Genomic DNA, 24,457 nt, shown 5'->3' on the forward strand with positions numbered 1-24,457 from the left:
AAGCATAAAACGTCGTAAAAAACGTCGGACGATGCATAAAACGTCGTAAAAAACGTCGGACGATGCATAAAACGTCGTAAAAAACGTCGAACGATCCATAAAATGTAAAAAACGTCTAAAGATACATAAAACGTGGTACATCGAATGTCACTTATGTCATATAAATGAGACGTTTGTTGTCTCAACGTACTCGTTACCCCAACGAGCCCTCTTATATCACGATCTGACGAGCTGTCTCTCCTCCATCATAAAACGAGACAAAAATGACCAGAATGGACCTTAGCGTTTACTTATGGGATTTGACATGGGGAAATTGCTAGACCTCTTGCCGCCCTTTTACTGTCAATGAATTCGTGGGCCGTTCTACGGTAGTCATGCTCTAAGAGGCCTAAAGCTTTATACAGTTTATCCAGAGAGGGGTTCAGTTAAACAGTACCTGCGCTGGTAACCTTTTTTGGTTGGATTTGGTGTTTGGCGAATTTTCGTTATAATGCTTGGTCACCAAATTCAGGGCAGCCTCCAATTTTTTTTCGACCTCTTCTAAGTTTGAACCTTAAGCTATAACGCCTAAGTTGTCTGTGTATAAGAAGTTCCTAGCAAAAGTTAGCGTTGGTTGATCATTGGTTTATGAGTTGTAAAGTATATGAGCTAGTACACTACCCAAAGCAAAGCCCATTGTTTGAGTTCGTCAGCTTAACTTGTTTACTTTTTACTTTAAGACTCACGTAAAATCGTCTATTTTGTAGTAGTAATTCCACCAACTTGACGAGTCTTTGAGAATGGCGTAGACTTTCCGCAGCAGAAATCTGTGGTTGACGGTATTGAACGCGGCGCTTAGGTCGACGAGAGCTAGGCCTGTTATCTTTTTTTTTAAATAAGTTCTCGATTTGTTTCGTCAGAGCTAGGCTGGTGCAGTTTCTCCCAGACCTGAAACCAATATGCTGTGGTATGATTTTTAGTCAACTGCTTTCTCTATGCGGTGCAGGATAGGTCTTTCCTACAGCTTATATAGGTGACAGGTAAGTCATATAGGGCGGTAACTCTTTAGCGTTTCTGGGTCTTTCCGAGGTTTGAGTATAGCTATGACTTTTACTTTTCTTCACAGTTTTGGTATTTGGAATGTCGTTCGGTAGTTACGAAGCAAGCATAGGATCTAGCTGTTTGCTACGGTTAAAAATGTTTAATTTACTCTAAGTATATATCAACTTTGCATATATCATGCGGCTTTTCCATTTTTAAGTAAATTTGGTTCTTTAGTGGTGAAAGTTGTGTCAAAGATCCTTTTTACGGTTGTTGGCAAACGATTGATACCTGTTTTTTGCGCATGTTTTTATGTTTTCCGTTAAGAAATAGTTAGTAGTAGTTAGCAATTTTCTGCTGCGAGACATGTTCATATCCTCAAGGGTTTCTATCTATTTTTTCTGTTAAGCTTCCCTCAGTGCTATCATAAGGACCTTATCACAGTCTATTGTTTCCTCGCTGAATGAGCTTTTGTTGAATACTCTTTCATAAAGATTTAAATTGATTTGAAGACATCTGATAGACCTGGTATGAAATGTTTCCTGCAGCCGCTTGGTATGTGCTACTTAGACACCCTCTGCAAGATTTGTACGAAGGTAAGATAGTCTTCAGGTGTTGGATCTATGGTTTTAAGTTCGGTATCCAGGTTATAAGAGTACTCAGTCCAATTGTCCTTTTTGAAGTTGAAGCGTCTTCGGAAAATTATCTCGGTTGTTTCGTTGGCTGCATAAATTTGGACCCCTATTGGCGTATTTTGAGTTTTAGTGATTGCACCATAAACATTTTTTATACAATGTTAAATTTTCTCGCTTACAACGCAATTATCGGGGTTGTAGCCGCATTTCCAGATTTTGCTATTAAATTAATATGGCAGCTTTGTGTCGTATATTAGGGAGAGTCGGTTGATCTTTTCCCATTCTTTCAGCAGCTAACCGTTTGTGCCGGTTTCATTATAGCCTCATGATGTACTGTGGCTATTAAAATCTTCTACTACGAACTAAATATCCTGTTTCCCAAAGTTTTTCAGCATTTGAAGGTTGGGTGGTTTGCTGAGCGGTTTATAGATGTATGGTATGGTAAAGTTCCACAAAAGAATGAAAATATTGGAAACCATCAAGACACGAAATGTTATTCATTGAGGTGCATGTTATGTGTAATGAAAGATCTTCTTCTTCTTTAGATGCAAATCCACTAATGGATGTTAGCGATCACATTTTCCATTAATTCTCTATTTCTTGCAATATGTATCAGAGATTGTATGTCGTTAATCCCTGTCCATTGCCTTATGTTTCGGAGCCAGGACATTTTCTTGCGTCCCATTCCTCTCTTGCCTTCAATTTTACCCTCGATTATAAGTTGGAGGAACTGGTATTTTTCATTTCGCATGATGTGACCTAGATACGCCGATACGCCTAGATACGCCGATGGTTTCGAAAAGTTGGCGTTCTTGGTTTATTCTTTTAAGGACATCTATATTTGTGATTTTCGCTGTCCATGGTATTTTTAGGATACGGCGATAGAGCCACATTTCGAAAGCTTCTAATCTGTTTATATCCCTCGTTTTGAGTGTCCAGCCCTCTACGCCATATAGCAGCACTGACCACACGTAGCACTTAGTAACCCTTAGTCTCAGTTGAAGATCGAACTCTGAACAAGTCAGTACCTTCTTGAATTTTACGAAAGCTTGTCGAGCTTGCTCAATGCGACATTTTACTTCCCTGTCCGATGCCCAGTCTTCAAAAAGCCACGATCCCAGGTATTTAAATTTACTCACTCTTTCAATGGACTTAGTATTCAGTGTTATGGTGGAGTTTTCAAGTGCATCCAAGTTTCTGGAGATGATCATAAATTTGGTTTTTTTGGTATCAATCGCTAATTTCATTCGCTTTCTGTATTCTCCGATTATAGTGACAAGTTGTTGAAAATCGACTATGTTGTTACAAATTAAGACACCATCATCAGCATATCGTATGTTGTTGATCAGTACTCCATTCACTTTGATTCCCATCTTTGCATCCTCCAGAGACTCTTGAAATATGGCTTCCGAATAAATGTTAAATAAAAGAGGGGAAAGCACACATCCCTGTCGAACGAATGAAAGATACAACATACTTTTATTAATTATACAAGGAAAAATCCAGAGCATAAAAAGTACAGGAAGGAGAAGAATCTCTTGGTTGCATAACTTGAAGGAATGATACGGATGCACATCAATCGAACTAGTCCGAGCGGCAGCATCTGACATCAGAATAGCCATGATGATTGCCAACCTCCGTCGCGAAGACGGCACGTAAAGAAGAAGAAAACGGTAAAGGCCCCGCTTTTGAAAGTGAGTATTTCAGTGTCGTTGGTGGTTTTCTTTCCCGTGGATGTTATGGTTATATTGGGTTTTGTAAAAATGGCTCTACCGTAGCGTTTATGAGGCGCTTAGACAAGTCGCATGCCTTATAAATGTTGAGCCTGTTTGACTTTTCATCTCTGCGGGTGTCCTGCAGGCATATTATGTTTCAATTGGGAGTCCGAAACAGTTCGGAGTTACATATTTTATAAGTATTTGTCTTATATTCTATAAATTTCATTGATTATCTTATTAAAAAATTGATTAAAAAATATATATTTTTTTTTAATATCATTTAACAAATTTCAAGTAGATTTTATTAATTTTTAGCTTCGGAAGCTACTCAATTTTATGTGAATAAAAATATTTTATTTTAAGTTTGAATTTAAAGTATCTGGTATTTTGCATTACACCGTTTATCTCAGAAGTACTTCTCTATTTGGGACTATATCGATCCATAAAATTTACATCATGTACTGGTAAGTGCAAATTTTAAAATGTCTATACTTTTACGTAACACATTAGCGTACTGTAGATAGAAAATTTTGCTTATTGCAATCTTCATTTTTATAAACACGGCTCGAGGCTATTCTAATCCAAACGCTATTTTTATTGCACAGTTCCAATTTTCGTTGTACATTCCATATAATTATATTTCTGAACGAGTTCTATGGGTTTTTTCATCACATTTCAGACCACGAAATATGTTCCTTTGCTCTATCTTTATACTTTTATTTACCAGACAGTTTTCCAATCTTTCAATATGTTCGCTAGCCGTACTTTGACATTTCTAATCTTAATTATAATTATAAAAGGTATAACACAGGTGACACAACGTAGTCTTCTCGGAGTCTACGCATGTTTAGTATCTCTTCTGATATGTCACGGGCTACTGATGCTTTTGATTTCTGATGCCAGTAAAAATTTTCCATTATCCTTACATATTAATTACGTATATTTTGTTTTTCTAATATTTTGGTATTTAAATACAGGATCACATCTATAATCACAACAGCCATATCTGTATCTAATACCAATAGCGCATGATGACTTTCTGAAACAGAACTACGTATTGGTCATGTTGCTCTTGTATTTGTCACAAATATAGACAGGAATGATTTTCGTAAATATTTATATTGATTATTTTACATATAGTTTCGTATCTAAGTACTCTTTCGGAGAACGATTCTCTTGTTGGAAATCTAAACTTCAGATGCAAAGTATTTTTATTTTAAATGAGATTTTTCCCCATACAAAAGGGTAGTTAATATGAAAATGCCACAAGGAAATAGTGCCAGAACCTTTTTTAGTATCTATTGTCATAATATATTTCTAAAGGAAATAAACTATTCTATTATGTGTTGTTGGTAACAATGTTGGAAATTTCTTAATCTGATACCGCGCAGACACGAATTTTTTTTCCTCCAGGACTCCTACTACTCTATATTGTACAATTACAGTATCAGCTGTATATGAACATTCCAACAGATACTCCAAAGATGACACTTTCATTTATTTGTGGATTTCAAGAGCTGTCCTTGTACATACTCTTCTCAATTACCCTTCGTTAACAATAACATATCCACCAAAGTTTAATTAACTTCACATCTCAAATGCAGGAGTCACATCTCAAATTATTTAATTTAGTTTATTGTTTTTAGTTTTAAAAACAAAGTTTCTACATTCCATAATAATACAGTATTATTGCATTACTTTTCAAATTTTAACAAAGATAAATTGACACCAAATACTTCCTTGTCGACATATTATTATCATAGGCGTAAATGGAATATAATCTTGACAAACTCTCTTTAGGGCGTTAAGGAGCGATTTAAGATAATTTAGGTAGTTGTCCTTTTCGTCTAAAGAAAGATATTTTTGAAAATACCAACATATTAAAAATTTGATATCTATTTAAAATCAAAAAATCTTGATGAAGTGATATAGAAATATTAGAAAATTTGATTCGAAAGCTCCATCCATCCAATAGCACTACAGCCAAAATCGGGCCTTGGCCTCCTTCAACAGGCTTCTCCAACCATTTCGATTTACCGACTAATTCATAGAAACCAGATGTCAAAGGTACGTAAAAGAGTCCTAACTTTTCTTATAATGTCAGTGCTTATTTTTACGTATGTTTTCGATAATACTGTTAAAAATTAATAATTAATTTTGACAGACTTATTTCGTTGGCTTTACAGCTTCTAAAAAAATAATGATACTTTATTTATATTGTTACTCTTAATTTTTATACATGATACTCAGGGAACTAATCCCATAATTTTTATAAGCAGCCAGACTAATCGGAAGGGCCAAACATTTCTCCAGACACACATAAAAGCTGGCTATGTATATAAGCGAGAGTCTGGTTAATTATTAGACAGTTAATTTTAATGGAAAATTTAAACTTTTCCGCCCTAGGCCTTCAAAGCCTATTAAGTTTTATAAATAAATAAAATTTATAATACAGCTTTGTAAAATGTGTTATTAATAATTTAATTATCTATTAAATCTATCTTCAATAATTCTAAAGTATAATGTTCACACCTAATTATAACGATAACTCCCTCATCATTAAAAATATATATATTTGACCACGTAATGAAGATTATGATTATGAAAAAACGGTTGTTAAGTTATGAAAAATTATTAACAAAAAAAGAATAACTTATTAATAGAAAATTTTATAATGATTTATTTGAAAAGTACTCATTATTCATTAGTAAACTAATTCTTGCCATCCTCATTGTCACCATTCCAAATTGGATAATTCATCATCAATGCAATGGTGGTATTGAAAATCTTCATTTTCATTATCTTCAGTATTTTTAGTATCTTCTTCTATACAAAAAAATATAATTAATAATCAAGTAGTTATATTTATCTATAAATAACTTAAAGTGAGAGTAGAGTAGCTGACTCGTCCTAAAGAGATTCAAGTCCGGTAATTGATCTCCATCGAACCAGTTAAAATAATATTGATTGTCTTCCAGTATCCATCCATTATTCTCGGTACTGAAAATTGTAGGCTGTTTCTAGAAGTATTACTTCAGAGACTAACGATGTAATTAGCTCCTTTAAACTGATGTAAAAGCTCACTCTTGCTCGGTGGTAAGTTGCTGGCATCAAAGTTTTTAACATTTTTTTTTGTTGAACTCTTCACTGGAGTCGAAAACCATGTAAGAGTTCAGGAATGGTTGAAGTCTGGCAGCATCTACGTCAATTATTTCTTTGAAGTTGTAAACTTCATAAATAAATCTTTGTATTGCGTTAAATACATTTCTCTGTAGCTCCAATCACTGAATAAGTTGGGATCTCCGAATTTCATAAATGTTTTCGGGTACTTTTTACATTTTTATAGTATATTGATTGGACTTTCTTACCTTTCCTAAAAATAGCCGGATTGTAATCACATCCAGTGATTGTATGAAAGCCTGGCAAGCAACGGCTTAATGATGGTCCTAAATGTTTGTAAACTTTAGTGATATCAACATATCTTACTTTATTCTTGGTCCCAGTTAATATCCACAAGTGAGATTTTTTCCACATTATTTTTTAAATGATGTATTGCAATTTCTGTATCAAAACCTCGAATAACAATAAGCTGGAGCATCAATACTTCAGATGTGATGAATTATTTTAGTATCATCTTCTTCATGATTAGTACACGTTAGATTTCCTTCAAAATTTGACACCACTGTATTAATCATCAACATTATCATCAGTGGTACTACATCCTTGATTGAGCATTGTCAATTTTTCTCGCGTCCTCGTCCACACTATCCCTCAATCTCAGTCTTTTTCTACCTCTACTACTATTTTCTACTGGTGCTGGTAATATGATTCGTCTGGGTGACTAATTTTTATTTGCTTTTGACCCGTGTCTAGCCCATCTAAGCCTACCTATTTTTATGGCAGATATTACATCGCTACCATTAACTATTTCTTTATACTTCTCGTATAATTGGAAATTATATCGCCTTCTCCAAATACAATTCTCACAAATTGCGCACATTATTCCGCATAGTATCTTCCTTTCAAAGACAATCAGACGATTTGCATCTGTTTTGGAGATGGTCCATGCTTCTGACCCACATGTCAGCACTGGTAAGATGGGTGTTGTAAATATTATTAGTTTGGTCTTTTGGCTTAAATATCTGTTTTTTAGTTGCTTAGTTAGTCCAAAGTACCATTTGTTCGCTATCAGTACCCTTTGTTTAACTTCTTCAGGTGCGTCGTTATCGCTTGTTATGAGAGAACCCAGATAGGTAAACTTATTTAGTACCTCAAAATTATAGTGATCTATGCTAAAGTTGTGTTCGGCATTTCTACCTCTATCTCTAGTATTTGGCATCAACGTCAACACTTCAGTTTTTTTCTTGTTCATTTTAAGGCCTATATTTTGGGCGGCCATCAAGTAGTTGGAAACTATCTCTTTAAGTCCTCGTGTGGTGCGTGCAATCAAATCCAAATCGTCAGCGTTAGACATAATCTACGTTGCCTTATTAAAGATTGTTCCCTAGTTGTGTAACTCGGCATCTCCTATAGTCTTTTATAATGCTACATTTAAGAGAATACATGCCAGTGCATCTCCATACAGATCGTCTTATAGTTGCAGTCTACAGATCACTCATAGTCGTTTTTCGTCATTAGTTGGCGCTACAGCGCTTTGTGCGCGCTGGCTTGCCTCAAAACCTTCTTTCATCCTTCTTTGTTAAGTGACTATTTTCTCCGTCCCCCTACTACAATCTCCCTTAAATCGTCCTGCAAATCGTTCAGATACCTGAGTTTAGGTTGCCCTCTTCTTCTTCTTCTGGTCGGCCTATTTAGAATAGTTATTTTAGAAGGATCACTTTTGTTCATTTATATAACGCGGCCTACGAATCTTAGGCTTTTTATTTTGATGATTTTTCCGATATCTAAACGCATTTACCAAATACTTGATATGAATATTGAAGAAACCCAATTTGGATTCCATAGAGGCGTATGTTCCCGTGAAGCTCTCTTCGCATTCAACGTACTAATCCAGAGATACTTGAATGTGAACTAAGATATGCATTTCTGTTTTATAGATTACAACAAGGCTTTCGATAAAGTCCGCCACAAAGAGCTTATGGACGTTCTCAAAGCAAAACAATTACCGTACAATGACCTTCGAATTATATCTGTATTAATCTATATTATAAAGAGCAGGCACACATACGCATTAATGAACACACATCAGAAAAGTTCGAAATTAAAAGAGGATTGCGAGCTGCTGTCAATAAAGTTACGATAGCGAATATGATAACCAACATGATATCCAACGATCGATAACGATCATGGAACTAGAAGAAGAAGAAGGAACACGAATTAACAACATTAGATATGCGGACGATACTATCGTAATAGCAGACAACCTCCAAGACCTCCAAAAGCTAATGAAGAAGATAGTTGAGTATGGAGAAGAATATGGATTATCAATAAACATCAAGAAAACTTAATTTATGAGGATATCAAAAACCCAAAATAATGATGAAATCCTGACAATTAAAGTTAAAACTTTAGAACAAGTTGGACACTACAATTATATTGGCACAATTAATCACACAAACGATTACTACAAAGAAATCAAAGTACGAATAGAGAAAGCACGAACAAACTTCAATAAAATGAGAAATTACTTTGTGCAAGAGCACTGAAATTAGACTTGAGAGTTAGGCTGGCAAGGTGTCATATTTTCTCCACTCTGCTTTACGGGATAGAAGCATGGACACTTAACGCATCGACTACTAAAAAGTTGGAAGCATTTGAACTATGGGTGTATAGAAGAATCATGAAGATATCATGGACCGAGCATGTAACAAACAACGAAGTCATGAGAAGAGTCTACAAAAGAATAGAAATATTGGAAACCATCAAGACACGAAAGCTGCAATACCTGGGGAATGTTATGCATAATGAAAGGTACAACATACTTCAATTAATTATACAAGGGAAAATCCAGGGCAAGAGAAGTGTAGAAAGGAGCAGAATCTCATGATTGCGTAACTTAAGGGAATGATACGGTTGCACATCAATCGAACTATTCAGAGCGGCAGCATCTAAGATCAGAATAACCATTATTATTGCCATCTTCCGTTGCGGAGATACCACGTAAAGAAGAAGACGATATCTGAATCATCAAAAAATCTATAAAATTTGAAATGATATTACCTTCTCCACAGCCCTTGATTGTTAACTTTGCTATATAGGTCCTCAATAATTTTCTTTTAAAGATTCGTAGTTAATCTTCATCTCGGGTCGTCATTGCCCATTTTTCCGATCCGTTAGTTAGCACTGGGCGTATTATTGTGTTATAAAGTTTGCACTTTGTTGCTCTTGACATATTTCTCGCTCTGAGTTGAGGGCCTAGGCTAAAATAACATCGGTTAGCCACGCATATTCTTGTTTTTATTTTTTTGGACGTGTTGTTTTTGCAGTCAACCAGTGATTAAATGCAGCAGAATTCTTCTACCGTTTCTATAGTTTGGTGTTGCACCTCTAAGTTATTTTGTTGCATTTTTGATATAGCCAGCATATATTTAGTTTTCTGGGAGTTAATCAAAAGTCCGATGTTTTCTGTGACATTTTTCATGAAAGTTTCAACTGTTTCATTTCGGATTCTTCCAATGATACGAAATCATAAGCATATGCCATTATTTGTATACTACGGGTATGTATATCGTACCCATTAAGTTTACTCCCGAATCTCTCATAACTTTTTCTAACGCTAGGTTGAACAGCATGCATGATAGCGCATCTCCCTGGAGCAGTCCTCTGTTAGTGTTGTAAATGGTTTTGAAAAATTCAATTGTACTCGCACTTTACATTCAACTTTCCTCATTGTCAATAAATTAATACCAATCTGTTAGTATTCCAAATTCGATCATAGCCGAAAATAATTTAAATCTGTTAACGGTATTGTACGCTGCCTTAAAATCTACAAAGACATAGTTGTTTTTACACGTCTTATTAATTTATGGGAAATATTAAGTTCATTCATGGCTTCATGTAATTTACATCTTAGGACGTTATCGTACGCTGACTTAAAGTCCACAAATGGATGAAACGTATCCATGTTAAATTCATTGATTATCGTGTCATACTGTATTGATAGTGACGGTAAAAGAGTGACATTTGTGGTAGGCACAAACATTTTTTTGTAACCAATGAATGGTACCATTTCATTAGTAGATCACTACAGGTCTACTAATAAAAATAAGCACTGAAACTTAAAAAAAAAACGTAAGTATTGTTGTATACATAGAAAGCCTTTGTGTATGCCTGGCGAAATGTTTGGCCCTTCCGATTGGTCGATTGGTCAGGCTGCTTACAAAAATTATTGGACTCGTTCCATGAGTATCACATATAAAAATCAAGAGTGGGAAAATAAGGAAAGTTATATTATTTTTTTGGAAGCTTTAAAGCTTCTGGTAAAAGTTACCGCCAACGAAATAAGTCTGGCAATATTAATTACTAATTTTTAACAATATTTTCTCAAACATAAATAAACGTAAAAATAAGCACTGGGACTATAAGAAAAGTTAGGACTGTTTTTGCCTACCTTTAATACCTGGTACCTATGAATTAGCCGTCGGCCAAAGCTAGAGGTATGCGTAGACCTAAAGTATATACTAATAGTAGATAATAATAGTACGTTAATCTATACATTTTACTTGTGAGAAAATAAGGAAGGTCTGGGGGCCCCGTGATCTTGGACTAAGGTGTTGTCGATAGAATAAGAAATTTAACAATTCTGTAAAACATTCAAATATATTAAAGAAACTATCCTTAGAATAGATCCTTTTAAAAAAAAATCATGAAAACTCAGAATGTGTTAAAGTAAGATTTAAAGTGAAAGGGAAAGGATATCTAAAATTGATATGTAACTACGAATTTTGGTAGGATAGGTAGGTAAATCTCGAGGAATTAAAGAAAATATGGTGTTAAGTTTAAAAGCCATTTCACATATGCACATGCTACTGTACGATATCCGATTACTGAAATACTAACATTATCAAAATAAACTTCGCTGATCCGTCTATTCCTGGTTTGTATAAACAAATTAGTGTACAGTTATTTGGCATTTTGTGAGATAAAATACTTTTATCTGGAATAACCGATCAAGTCGCAGAAATCATTGCAGTCTTTAAAAAGTTTCAATGTGCATTTACGAAGCATGGACACTTTTTAAATGGCTAGACTCTGAGACGCTGTGGCTGCTACGTTTGCGAAAACATTTGTTATTCTTTTTACAACGGTATTTCAATAATTTTTCTTTATGGTGCAGAATTTGTTGATACTGTTAAGAATTCCGCAGCCGACGTTTTTTGTTTTTTAATTTTTTGCAGATGTCGGAATGATCATGATGCAAACAGGCATGGTCAAACAAAGCCTTACAGCCTGTGAAAGATACTTGGATGGTAGGCCATCCTATTTTTTATGCTTTAAGCTGTTATATTATTATCTGTCATTGTGATGTTTACCTTTATATATTTACTTACTGTAGGCTATTATTTTTATTAAGGACTCATAGGAACTAGCCAGCTCCCCTTCTTTCAATGGGAATTAACTTAAACAAACTATATTAACAAACAAACGATAAAAATTTAATTTGCAAAAAATGTCAAAGAAAAAATAAGTACACTCAAAAAGTAAATAAATAGAAAAAAAGTAAGAAAACAGTAAAAAACTCAAACGTATCTTAAAGTAAACACTGCAAAAAGTTTTAAAAAAAGTCAGTGGTGTTATGTTTCACTTTTCCACATTGGGTGTAAAGAATATATTTTGAAACAATTCTACCGACCTGTAAGCCTAAAAGTAATATACAGAATATTTCGTATAATTGGGGTTTGTTCTTAAAGAAATATTGAATAAAAGTTGGTATATCACGAAAAACTATTTCAGAATTTATATTTTTGATTTTGGTCGAGTGATTTTGATTGTTTTAATATTTTTATTGCGTATAGAGTATGTCTATTTAAGTTGGAGACTTTTTACTATTACTTTTACGAAAAAAAGTTCTGCATGTTTTGAAATCTAAAATAAAATCATCAGATATTAAATTTCCTAAATTTTATACGAGGCGTATAAAAAATCTGAATTGTATTCAAGAGTAAGCTACCTTTATATTTCACAATATAATATCGAAAATTGTTAATATGAAAAGTTGTTCCGAATTAAAAATCACGTTGAAAAATGAAGTAGTATTACTTTATAGTAGGTATTTTTCTATTATTTCTCGAAGCATATCTACAATAACAACGAAACTTTAACTGTAATTATTGTACCGGGTGGTCCAATAAGCCGATCTCTCGGCTATATATCAGAAACTATTCATGTTATAACTTTAGGAGAAAAATTTCCTTAGTAAAAGTGGCCAGAAGAAGTCGCTGGAAATAACTTTCAAGTTTCTGGGTTAACCGCTAGGGGGCGTAACCTGTGAAGAATAATTTGAAAACCAATAAATTTAAACCAATTTTTTGTGAAATATGCCCAATTATACCAAGCGTTAAATAAGTAAACTAAAAAGAAGACTAAATTCCGCACAAAGTTTTTTTTTTTATATTTTCAAATAAAGGGTGGTGGAGAGTAGGAAAGTATTTGTGGATAAATATCTATAACTTTGGTTTGGATCAACCGATTTTAACTAAATTAGTGTTATTAGAAATAGTGTGGATGATTTAATTTACATCTGCTATAAAACAATTGCATTTGTTTTTAATTGTCATGAGTAAAGGGTACTTTCGAATTTGAAAAAATTAAAATTGGTTTTTTTTTTAAATGGTTAATAGAAACACCTATTTATTGTAAATTATAATGGAACTGGATTAAATTCATAATAAAATGGCATAAACCGCATGTTGATAGCTTTTGTCGAACTCGAGATATGAATAAAAACGCATAAACATAAGTAAGTATAGTATTGACTCACCCTTTATTATAACTTAAAATTAAATATATGAAAGAAACTTAATGTCCAATTAAATGTTCAAATTGTTTTCCATCGTTGTCCACACAAAGATGTAATCTTTCGCGTGTAGACATAACAGCTGATTCAATCTCAGCTGTTGATATACTATTTATTGCGTTTATAATGCGCTGTCCCATGTCGTCTTGCGTGGTTGGTTGAGTTTGGTACACTTCAATCCTTCAATTAGTTAGGTCCTTCAATCTTCCTCACAGATAAAAGTCCAGATATGTTAAGTCTGGAGATCTAGCTGGCCATGAAAATATACTTCCCCTTCCAATCCATTTATTTGGATAACTTGCATACAAATAATCTCGAACTCGTCTGGAAAAGTGCGCAGGACACCAGTCATGTTGTAATATCATATCTCTTCTTGTTTGTAAGGATATCATAATCATAAAACAGGTAACTGATTTTCCAGAAAATCCGAATATTTTTCGCCATTTAAAGTTCTATCAAAGAAATATGGACCTACGATCTTTCCATCAACTATACCACACCAAACATTAAGACTCCATCTACCTTGAACCTGCATCTCATGTATCCAGTGCAGATTTTCTTCAGCCCAATAATGCATATTATGCAGATTAACACCACCCGCACTATTACACGTAGCCTCGTCTGTCCACAAAATCTTTAACATGATATGGGGTTGTTCTTCTAGCAGATCTAACATCCAATTGCAGTAATCCAGCCTTTTATCAAATCTCTCTCATGTACAGCTTGGTGGAGAACTACATGATAAGGATGCAGTCTAAAAAACAGAACAACAAATATTGATGAAAAAGGAACCACTATATTTACTAAAACTCAAAAAATCTTGAAAAATCCACAATTGTTTCACAAGATAAATCGTGCATAAGTATTTTTAAGAAACGGATAAAAGATAAAAGCGCCGTGTTGACTTTTTTATCGGAATATTAAAATAACAGTTGAATCTAAAGTTTAAAGTGAATTTTAAGTTTCTGACCTAAACGTTTACTTTATAATATGAAAAACCAACCTGTGATGTTCTAAAATCCTTAGAATAGTAGTTTTGGGTATGTTTAATTCTATAGAGATTTGCGGACTACTTATATGTGGATTCTGTTGAATTAAAGCAAGAACATTGATTGAATTATCTTCGGTCATACCTCTACTACGTCGTTTAAAACAGGGGCAATAAAAACTACCAGTTTCTCTTAATCTTCTTGCCTTTCTTTCAAATACTTCTTTGCCATAATGTCTTCTTCTTCTTAATATGCCTATTCGTTACGAATGTTGGCGATCATCATGGCAATCTTTATCTTATCTGCAGCAGCGCGGAAAAGCTGCAAATATGTTGTATTGAACCAGATTCTAAGGTTCTCTGAGAGCATATCTGGATTCATTTCGCATAATATGTCCGAAGAACTGTAACTTTCGGAATTTGATGGTGGTCAGTACCTCTCGGTTCTTATTCATTCTTCTGAGGACTTCCTCATTTGTGACTCGGTCAGTCCATGGGATCTTAAGCATTCTCCGATATAGGCACATCTCAAATGCTGTCTCTTCATAATGTCTCCTGTCAGGATATCTTACAGAATATATACGTGAGGCAATAGTGGCATTTTGGTGACATTCGAAATAAACTCCAATCATATCATACAATTGTGCATTTGATATACTCATCACGAATTATTAGTACTAATAATTAATTACTAATATTACCAATATTAATATCTATCGAAAAAAGTGCAATATTCAATTCGAATTATAATATAACACTTCTTAACAATGTTTTGACTGCTGTCAATAAATAAACAATATGAACTCCCCGTCAAATTCATTGTCGTAGCCTACTTAGTTTCGAAAAAACTATGTTTAATCATATGAAATAACAATGGTCAAAATAGGTATTAACATTAAGATTCTTCTGCTATAAAAAAATTTGAAAGTACCTACTGACTTATCTTTTAATTTAATTTATAATACAGGGTGAGTCAATACTATACTTACTTATGTTTATGCTTTTTTATTCATATCTCGAGTTCGAAAAAAGCTATTAACATGCAGTTTGCGTCATTTTGTTACGAATTTAATCCAGTTCCATTATAATTTACAATAAAAAGGTATTTCCATTAAACATTTTGAAGAAAAACAAATTTTAATTTTTCTATTCGAAAGTACCCTATGACAATTAAAACTAAATTCAATTATTTTATAGTAGATGTAAATTAACTCATGTAAACTCTTTCTAGTGACACTAATTTACTTAAAATCGGTTGATCCAAACCAAAGTTATAGGTATTTATCCACCAATACTTTCCCACTCTCCCCCACCCTTTATTTGAAAAAATAAAAAAAGTACTTGAACAACTTTGTGCAGAATTTAGGCTTCTTTCTAGTTTACTTATTTAACACTTGGTATAATTGGGCATATTTCCCAAAAAACTGGTTTTCAAAGTTGTCTTCACAGGTTACGCCCCCTAGATAACCCAGAAACTTGAAAGTTATTTCCAGCGATTTCTCTTGGCCACTTTTACTAAGGAATTTTTTCTCCTAAAATTATAACATGAATAGCTTCTGATATATAGCCGAGGGATCGGTTTATTGGACCACTCGATACATGTAATATAAGTTGATCTGACAACAAATGTTTGATAGTGAAATGCAAAAGATCAGTTGTATTTAGCGCATTGTTAGAAAGTATTATAAAATTGAGTAGACACATGCTTAAGTACTTAAGATACAATTTAAATTGCGATAATTGTGGATGAGAATTATAAAACGTATTAGAAGCTAAAGAAATTTTTAATAATCGACAAACTGAGAAAAATCTTCACTATGGAACAGTAAGGAAATTATTAAAGCAATTTAAGACTTATGAAGACTTATTAATGTTAGCAACAAATGACAACAACGGGTGGTACATGATTACATGGAATTTGAAATAATTATATACAAAAACCGATTTATTCATACGTCAAGACCAGGAGAGCAGGATGGACGATTTGAATTCTGTTGTAATATTAAAGTAATATTAGAAGATAACACATTAAAGGCAAGATATATTCTTTTTTGAATAAAGCAACATTTACATAAAATGGAACAGTCTCTAAATGTTACGTAGTGATAGGAGTCAAAACTTGGGACCAGTGTGCATTCAAAACAAATGTATGGTATGAAATTTACAAAAATAAAATATTTGTACCTTTATTGCACCTTCTCTCGTCCATTTTTAGACATAGGCCTTTCCCAACTACTTCCATCGATCTCTATTCTGAGCAACATACTTCCAATTTGTTCCTGCTATTCTTTTGATGTCGTCCACCCATCTCATATGTGGTCTTGCTTTTGGTCGTCTACCAATGTAAGGTCTCCAATGTTGTATTGTGGCGTTCCAACGTTGGTCTTCTTATCTAGCAGTGTGACCTGCGAAGCTCCATTAAAGTTTGGAAATTTTTGTTGTGATATCCTCAACTTTTGTTTTTGATCTTACCCAGTTGTTTCTCTTTTTATCTGACAGTCGTATACCTAACATTGCCCTTTTCATTGCCCTTTCTGTTGTGGCTAGTTTATTCATATTTGCATTGGTTATGATCCAGGTTTAACATCCATATGTCATGATAGAAAGGATGCATTGGTTGAACACTGCGCTCTTCAAGTATTGAGGATATTTATATACACTATGTATTAGTTGCCTATATCTCGAATCTATTCTACAATTATTAATAGCTTATTCTATAGCCCACAGAATCTTTGACTGCAGACCGTTATTTGGTCTTTTTAGAGAATGAATTCGATGATTTTCTTGATAACTTTCCACTTCGTTAACGTCAATAAATATAGTTAAAACAGGATGGTGCCCCATGCCACAGTAGGTTAGATGTAAGGAAATACCTTGAAAGTTGTTTTAATGAAAGAGTTATATATTGGTTTTTTAAATTGATTGGCCTCCTCCTTCTTCAAAATTGACCCCGATCGATTTTTGCCTGTGGGGTCACCTCAAAGAGAAGGTATATCTTCCAAGGCCATTTACAGATGTCGGTCATTCGGAAACAGTAATTAAAGAATGTGTTTAGAGTATAACTCGGCTCATGGCTGGAAGGGTAGTGAAAAACTTTTGTAGTAGAACAATTACCTGTATTGACAGAGGAAGCGGATATGTTGGAGGGTAGTGAATTGAGGGGGCTAATCATGTTATTTTAAATTAAATTATTAACAAAATGAATTATTATGGAATTGTTGAAATTGAAACAAACATTAACTAGTTAAAAGACTAGTTATGAACTATTCGATGTTCATTAAATGTTTAATACATTTTTTTTCCTGAAAATTTGCTCATTCATTTCTGAATGGAACTGAAAGATAATGTTTGTAATAAATAAAAATAATAAATGTAGTTTGAGAAACATTTGTAAATAATTTTTTTAACTAAATGGGTTTCATTACATATTAAAACAAAGTTTTTAATATAGAACAACTTTTTGTAATAACAATTTTCGACATTGTAAACTATAAAGATACTTTACTTTTAAAAGCAACATACATATTTGGTGACATCTCGTACAGTATGATAAAATATGATATTTTATGGTTGCATCTTAGGTTTTAGACCGTGCAGAACTTTATTTGAATAATATTTTTTCGTAAAATTTATAATGAAAAAATTTCCATATGGTTCCAACTTAAGTAGGCACGCTGTATAATTTTAGGTCATGTTATTTTAAATTTATTTAAATATTTTATTTACTCATATTTAAACATGCCCACGTAAAAATCTTTTCCTCTGGCTATTATTCTGCGTATATTAAATTCCTTATTATTCTGGATATTGATTAATCCCCTTGTTTGACTCCCAATCTATTTGGATGACTGCTGTTCGTATCGTTAGATTTATGCTGCTACATTTCATTTACATAGTATGAGTATAAAAACTGTTAAAATTAATAAAAATCCTTGTTAGAGATACTGTTACAGAAACTTCACCTGTGTATAATGCATGAGCTTAAAATTGCTTTCTAATTTCCACATCTGGTTCAAAGATCGTACCAACTGTTACAGCACTCGTACCAGCAAGTTACAAAATGAAAATAGATTTGTTGCAATATCTCATTAACTGTTTAATATTTTGTAACAAAAATGGACAACATATCTTTTTTATAGTAAGAAAAATCCTAAAAAATGTATGAGATTTGTGATCCCCTTTTTCTTATGGTGCTTCAATATACGTTACGGATGTTTAACACTAACGTGGCTATTTTGACTTTGTTGACTGTAGTTGCCCCTAAACAGTCCGATAGTGGTCAATTTAAACCATTTCGAGTTCACGAAAAACAACAGAAAACAAGAATGGATAAGCAAGAAATCATGAACTTCATGGACGTAGAACGAAAACATAAAACAAATCTAATAGAATACAAACGAGTTAATAATATCATTGGAAAAAAGTGCAGAGAAGCTAAAGAAAACTGGATGTCAACCAAATACCCAGAAATTGAATAACTTCAGGGAAGATATGACACCTTTAATGTCCATAAAAAAGTAAAAGAAATGACAGGTAGACACAAAAAGAGACAAGACACAATATTAAGGAATAATAACGACATAATTATAGGTACAGAAGACAAACTGGATAAATAATAGAAGAGGTAACTTCCATAAAATATTTGGTAGCAAATATCAACAGACAGCGTAACCCAAAAAAGTAATTCCTATCAAGAATATAACAGGAAAGAAAAACACTCATGAACATGAAAACATTTTTTACAAGATCAGACCTTAGTCTAGAGCTCAGAATTCGAATGATCAGATGTTGCGTTTTCTCTGTTTTGCTCTATGGCTGTGAAAGTTGGACAATTGACTCTGAAACAGAACAAAGAACAGATGCCTTTGAAATGTATAGATATAGACGAATGCTGAGAATTCCATGGATAAAAAAAGTTGCCAATGGTGAGGTACTTCAGCGCATGAGTAAATAAAAAGAATTACTAAGCATAATCAAAGAGAGAAAAATACAATACTTGGATCATGTGTTGGCAGGTGAAAAATATAAATTACTTCAAATCATATTGGAAGGTAAAGTGCAGGGCAAAAAATCAGGTGGAAGACGCCAGAACTCGTGGCTGAAAGACCTGAGGAGATAGGTGGACCGCTCATCCACAGAAATCTTTCGTGCAGCAGTTTTCAAAGCTACAATTGCCATTTGAATCGCCAACCTTCGAAAGGAGACGGCGCAATAAGAGGATGATAAAACCAGGATATTCTTCTTCTTCCTGGATTTTTTCATGCATCTTACCTTGAAGTATGCTCCGAACCAGATCTTGTTGTTAATCATTACGCATTATATGACCCAGGTATTCCAGTTAGCGACGTTCTATGAGTATAACTAGTTCGCGCTCTTTGTCCATTCTGGTACCACGTTTCATACGCTTTGAGACTCTTTATTCATGCATCAGTTAAGGTCTTTGTCACCACTCCATACGAAAGAATAAAGAATACGTAGCATTTTAGTAAACAAACTTTTATTTCCAATTTCATATTGTAACTGTTACAAGTCACGAAGCGATAACTCATATAGAACCTATATGAGAAAGAAAGGATGCAATGAATAAAGGGAGAGCGTAATGGTACCACTGTGTAGATATAAAGAGTACGTTCAGGACTATAAAAACTATAGAGGCATAAAGTTAGTGTTGAATACAATGAATATTTGGAAGATAACTTTATAGATAAGGTTAAGAAAAGAGACATCGTTAGGAGAAGAACGGTTTAAGTTTATACCAGGAAGGCAGGCAATGAATGCCTTGTTTACTTTGAGACAGTTGATAGGGAAATATAAAGAGAAAAAAAGAGAGCTACGTTTCGTATTTATATATCTTGAGAAATGGTTGGGGATATCGGATTGCTTGGTAAAAAACTAGGATTAGTAGGAGAATTTAAATACCTTGGCTCCTACATAATGGAAACAGACGCAGTTACCCACACCGCACAGATACAGGCTTTAACTTTTGCTTTGGTTTAACTGGAAGTAAATGAGCGGGATATACTCTGTGATCGAAAAATCGGGAAAGGGCTGAAAAGGAAGGTATACAAGAGTGTGGTGTGTCCTGTGTTGGTGTACGGCGTTGAAGTGTGGCCTATAAAGAAGGTTCAGGATAAATACGATGGAGGTAGCTGTAATGAAAATGTTACAGTGGGTGTTGGGTGTGACTAGAAGGAACAATTCAGGAACGACGCAATTAGAGAAAGTGCCGGGGTGATTACAGTCTCAAAACAGGTTCAAGAATAAAGACTGCAATGTTTCGGTTACATCCGACGTTTAAATAAGAACTATATGGGAAAAGGATAGAGATGTAAGAACTTAAGGAAAATATAGGTGAAGGAAAATCAAGGTGAAGATAGAAGGACTATATGATAGAGGACTTAAGAAATGTTTAGGTGAAAAAGACACGATGAACAGAAATGAGTGGCTAAGATGAGTAAGGAACAGCAACTGCTGAAAAGGAAAAAGCTGAGAAAAAATAAGAAGAAGAAATTTAAATGTTCATCAAATATTTATGGTCTTACCATAAGAAAGCCACACATCAATTTTTATTAAAAAATGTCAAACAGTTCAAAATACTGGAAATGTTTAACTTTTGTAACTTTAAAGAACTGTAAATTTTTGTGTGTACATATTTGTACTAACGAAAGATTTGTATCCTCTGTTAGACTCTTTATGTATATACAAGCTCCCGCTCTTCAGGTACTTTCAATAATTTCTTTCTCATTGTCGATTTAAATCCTTTAATCCAGTTTTTCTTTATTCGACTCTATTTTTATTTCTTTTTGTAGTTTTCATATCAGGATATATTTAGACATAAGTAAAGTATTAATGATTTTCATCACTGGTGCTATAGCCCTAAAGTAGAGCGTCGACTTTTTCAAATTGCATAGCCATTTAGTACTCTCCACTGTTAATTGTTATTAGTTTGTTGCAAACAGTTTTCCATTTCGCTTATTTATAACCTTCTTCCATGCTCCAAAGTTTTGGCCCAACTATGTATTCTTTTCCATGCTGTGACTTCATGCCTTCATGACAAGAGAAGGGTTGATATGTTTTGATTATGTTTGGTGTCCTGCTCATCTCAGTATTTATAATTTTATTATCATCTCCTATTCAAAAAAACCAGTGCCACATATGCCACCAAAAATTTTTCGAAAATTCTTCGAGTAAAATGTTTTCATCTGCTTTAGAGTTAGTTCATGTTATGGATCCGTATTTCAACACTAGTAAAATAAGGAGTTTTTAAATGAGTATTCTTTATTTCTTGCTTAAGTTTTGATTTTTATTGGCCCACTTAGTCCAAAATATGACATGTTTGTTAGAATTAACCTTTATATGATTTCGTTTGTGATCGAGTTCTCATTGGTCAAGAAGGAAAACAAAGTACGTAAATTTGTCTATTATCTTAAATTTGTCGACGGTATATTTTTCTAGCTCTATTGTTGGTTATTAATAATTTTCTCTGGGTTTTTACACATTTATTGGCAGGCAAGAACAAATAAACCCTACATAGTACATCTACGTATGCCATAATTTAAAATGATTTAATAAAATATAAAATAAACCTAAAATAAAGACTTTTTGAAAAAATCATTTATTAACTGCAAATAACTACCATATTTAACTTAAAAAATATAAAATTATCTCTTTTTGTTATTTATTGTTACTTATATCTTGATGTTCTTTATTCTTTCAGTATTGTTAAAATAAACTGTTTGCCAAAAATTAAAAACATTAGTTATCCAATCACTTAAAGTTATTTGAAAAATAGTTTTGTTTAAGTTATTCCCTCTTAAAATGCACTCCACTGCCTCGTTCTAAGGCTAGCTACAAGATATTTTTGTTTCGTCACCATAGGTTCTTGGTCTGTGTTGATGGGTACATTAGCTAGAGACAGTAATATACTACATAATATCAGATATCGACAAATGTTAATGAAAAACAGTATAATATTTCGACAACAACTTTAAAATATATAAACAACCTGTATCTTAATAAAAACGATTTTTAAATTATCAATAAATGTTCATATCCTAACTTCATATTGTGCCTGAATGATACGTTACAGCTTTGATAAAATTTGGAAAAATGTTGCTGCGCTTTAGTGTGCTTATAACTATTGTTCGGGTGCTTTAATCCATCATATTCTGCTTACCGAGAAAGTCTTAATTAAGTCTTATTCTTTATTAAGAGATATCATCTCCAGAGATAGCGACAAATTCTCTAAAACTTCGATTATCTAATCTCGAATTCTCGAAAATTCTCGAATCGTATACAGCAATGTAGATTTTCACGTCAGGGTTTTTGTAATGATATATAGTTTCCCGTATTTGCAGGTCGTGATCGGGAAATATTTTTTCTTTTCTATGTTTCGTTCGCGACTGCCAAAATTATCTAAGGCGATATGGACCGGAAAAAAGTTACGATCATGGCCACTTAGCTTTTGGTAATACTTATCTGTCTCAGTCGCAGACGAAATATTAGAAAGAAATAATTTCAGATCGACACCTACCAGCTATTAAAGCCGATGGATTTTTCTGTCTTTGGAGACTTCGCTAATCAGCCGCTACAAAGACTTTTTGGAGAACGTGTATTGATTTTTTGAATTTGTTAGAGCCCAATATTGTCCAGTGGAGCTTTTAGTTCTTGATTAATTCCTGTAAAAGTGCTTTTTGATGACCATCAACTGCTTGGTATAAACTAGATAATTACGCCATGTTAGTAACTAAAGACCTTTCATATTTTAAATGTGAATCATTTCATTTTAATTTAGTTTTGGACAATTTCATTAGATATGTGCGTTAGCTGCTTTATATGATATAAAACATAAATGTAATTAGTTTTTGCGTTCCTCATTAATATTTTTGCGTAGTAAAATAGAATAAACTTTAAAAGTAAACTTAGAAAGATTAAATAAAATTTATATAAACAGTTATTTTACGTACTTCAGAGTGATATTATATATATATATATATATATATATATATATATATATATATATATATATATATATATATATATATATATATAATAATGATAATAATAATTTGTAATATAAATTAAGAAGGAAAAACGTTGCAACTAACGGCTTCCATTTTAAGGTTTTTTTATCACCCCAATTCTTAGTACAATTTGAAAAATTTTATTTCGGTTGGACTAATATAAATCATGTTTGCCATTGTTCCCTCGTCTACATACTATAAGTACCTTTTTATTTCTTCTGTGATAACGGTTAATTTAGACTCTTCGAATGTAGTTTCTTGCCATAAAGACAAATATTTATAAGACACCATCAAACTCGTGTAACAATGACAGTAGTTAGGATTTTTTATCCAAGAAAAATATCCACCCGTTGAGAAGGACGTAGCGCAAAATATATGCGATAGTTCTTCACCAAACCCTCATTTTTTCAGTATTATTATATTACAATATTCCCACTGAGTTTACCCGCTATATACAGTCCGTCTTTATCTTTAATTACTATTCTAAGATATTACATTCACGAGAAACTCTGAAGCATCAATTAAACCAAGGCCTCCACTGTGATCGATTAGCCTACGCTCTACCACGTATATCTAGCCTACGACTAGCAACGTATTTCTCTCATACAACTCTAACATTCACATCAGTCTTCTCTAATAAGGATCTGAAACTGTGTTTTTGTGGCATGTCTAAGTTAAATATTGGGTTTATATATGATTAAGCCACATTTATTGTAATGATAATTTACATTTTTAGCTAAAATAATTTGACGTTTTGATTTCCACTCCGGAAATCGTGGTAAAAAAAAATATTATTTAATAATTTAACTAAAAAGAGTGTACCGCCACAGTTGTTGACAAGGTTATGTCATTTCACAAAATTGAAAATTGATACACTTGACTGTGGTGTTGTATGCAACAGCTATGCTTTGGCTAAAAAGATTTAAGGGTGGAGTTTTCCCCTTGGGAACTTCAAATTCTGACTATTCTAAGCTTTTTGTAATAATAATATGTGATAAGTGTTTGTGGGTGTGAGAGAGTTCATGTATTGTGTATGTGTGTTGTATATGTATTGTGTATGGTTGAAGAGAAAGTGATATCAAAACTGACTAGCATAT

The 24,457-nt window shown here is 33.2% G+C and overlaps 1 protein-coding gene across 2 annotated transcripts in view; it reads left to right on the forward strand.

Moving 5' to 3' along the window:
* The window catches only part of slo (calcium-activated potassium channel slo), a 535,662-nt gene that overhangs the window by 347,030 nt on the left and 164,175 nt on the right, over positions 1–24,457 (forward strand). The window contains exon 15 of one of the 2 annotated variants that reach the window (XM_072540708.1): positions 11,731–11,802. The exons of the other annotated variant lie outside the window; for it this stretch is intronic. Coding sequence (XP_072396809.1) covers positions 11,731–11,802 — 72 coding nt within the window. The remainder of the gene's footprint in view (positions 1–11,730; positions 11,803–24,457) is intronic. 2 annotated transcript variants of the gene reach the window in all.

Source organism: Diabrotica undecimpunctata, chromosome 8 (assembly GCF_040954645.1).
Source record: "Diabrotica undecimpunctata isolate CICGRU chromosome 8, icDiaUnde3, whole genome shotgun sequence".
In the NCBI taxonomy this organism is placed as follows: domain Eukaryota; kingdom Metazoa; phylum Arthropoda; class Insecta; order Coleoptera; family Chrysomelidae; genus Diabrotica; species Diabrotica undecimpunctata.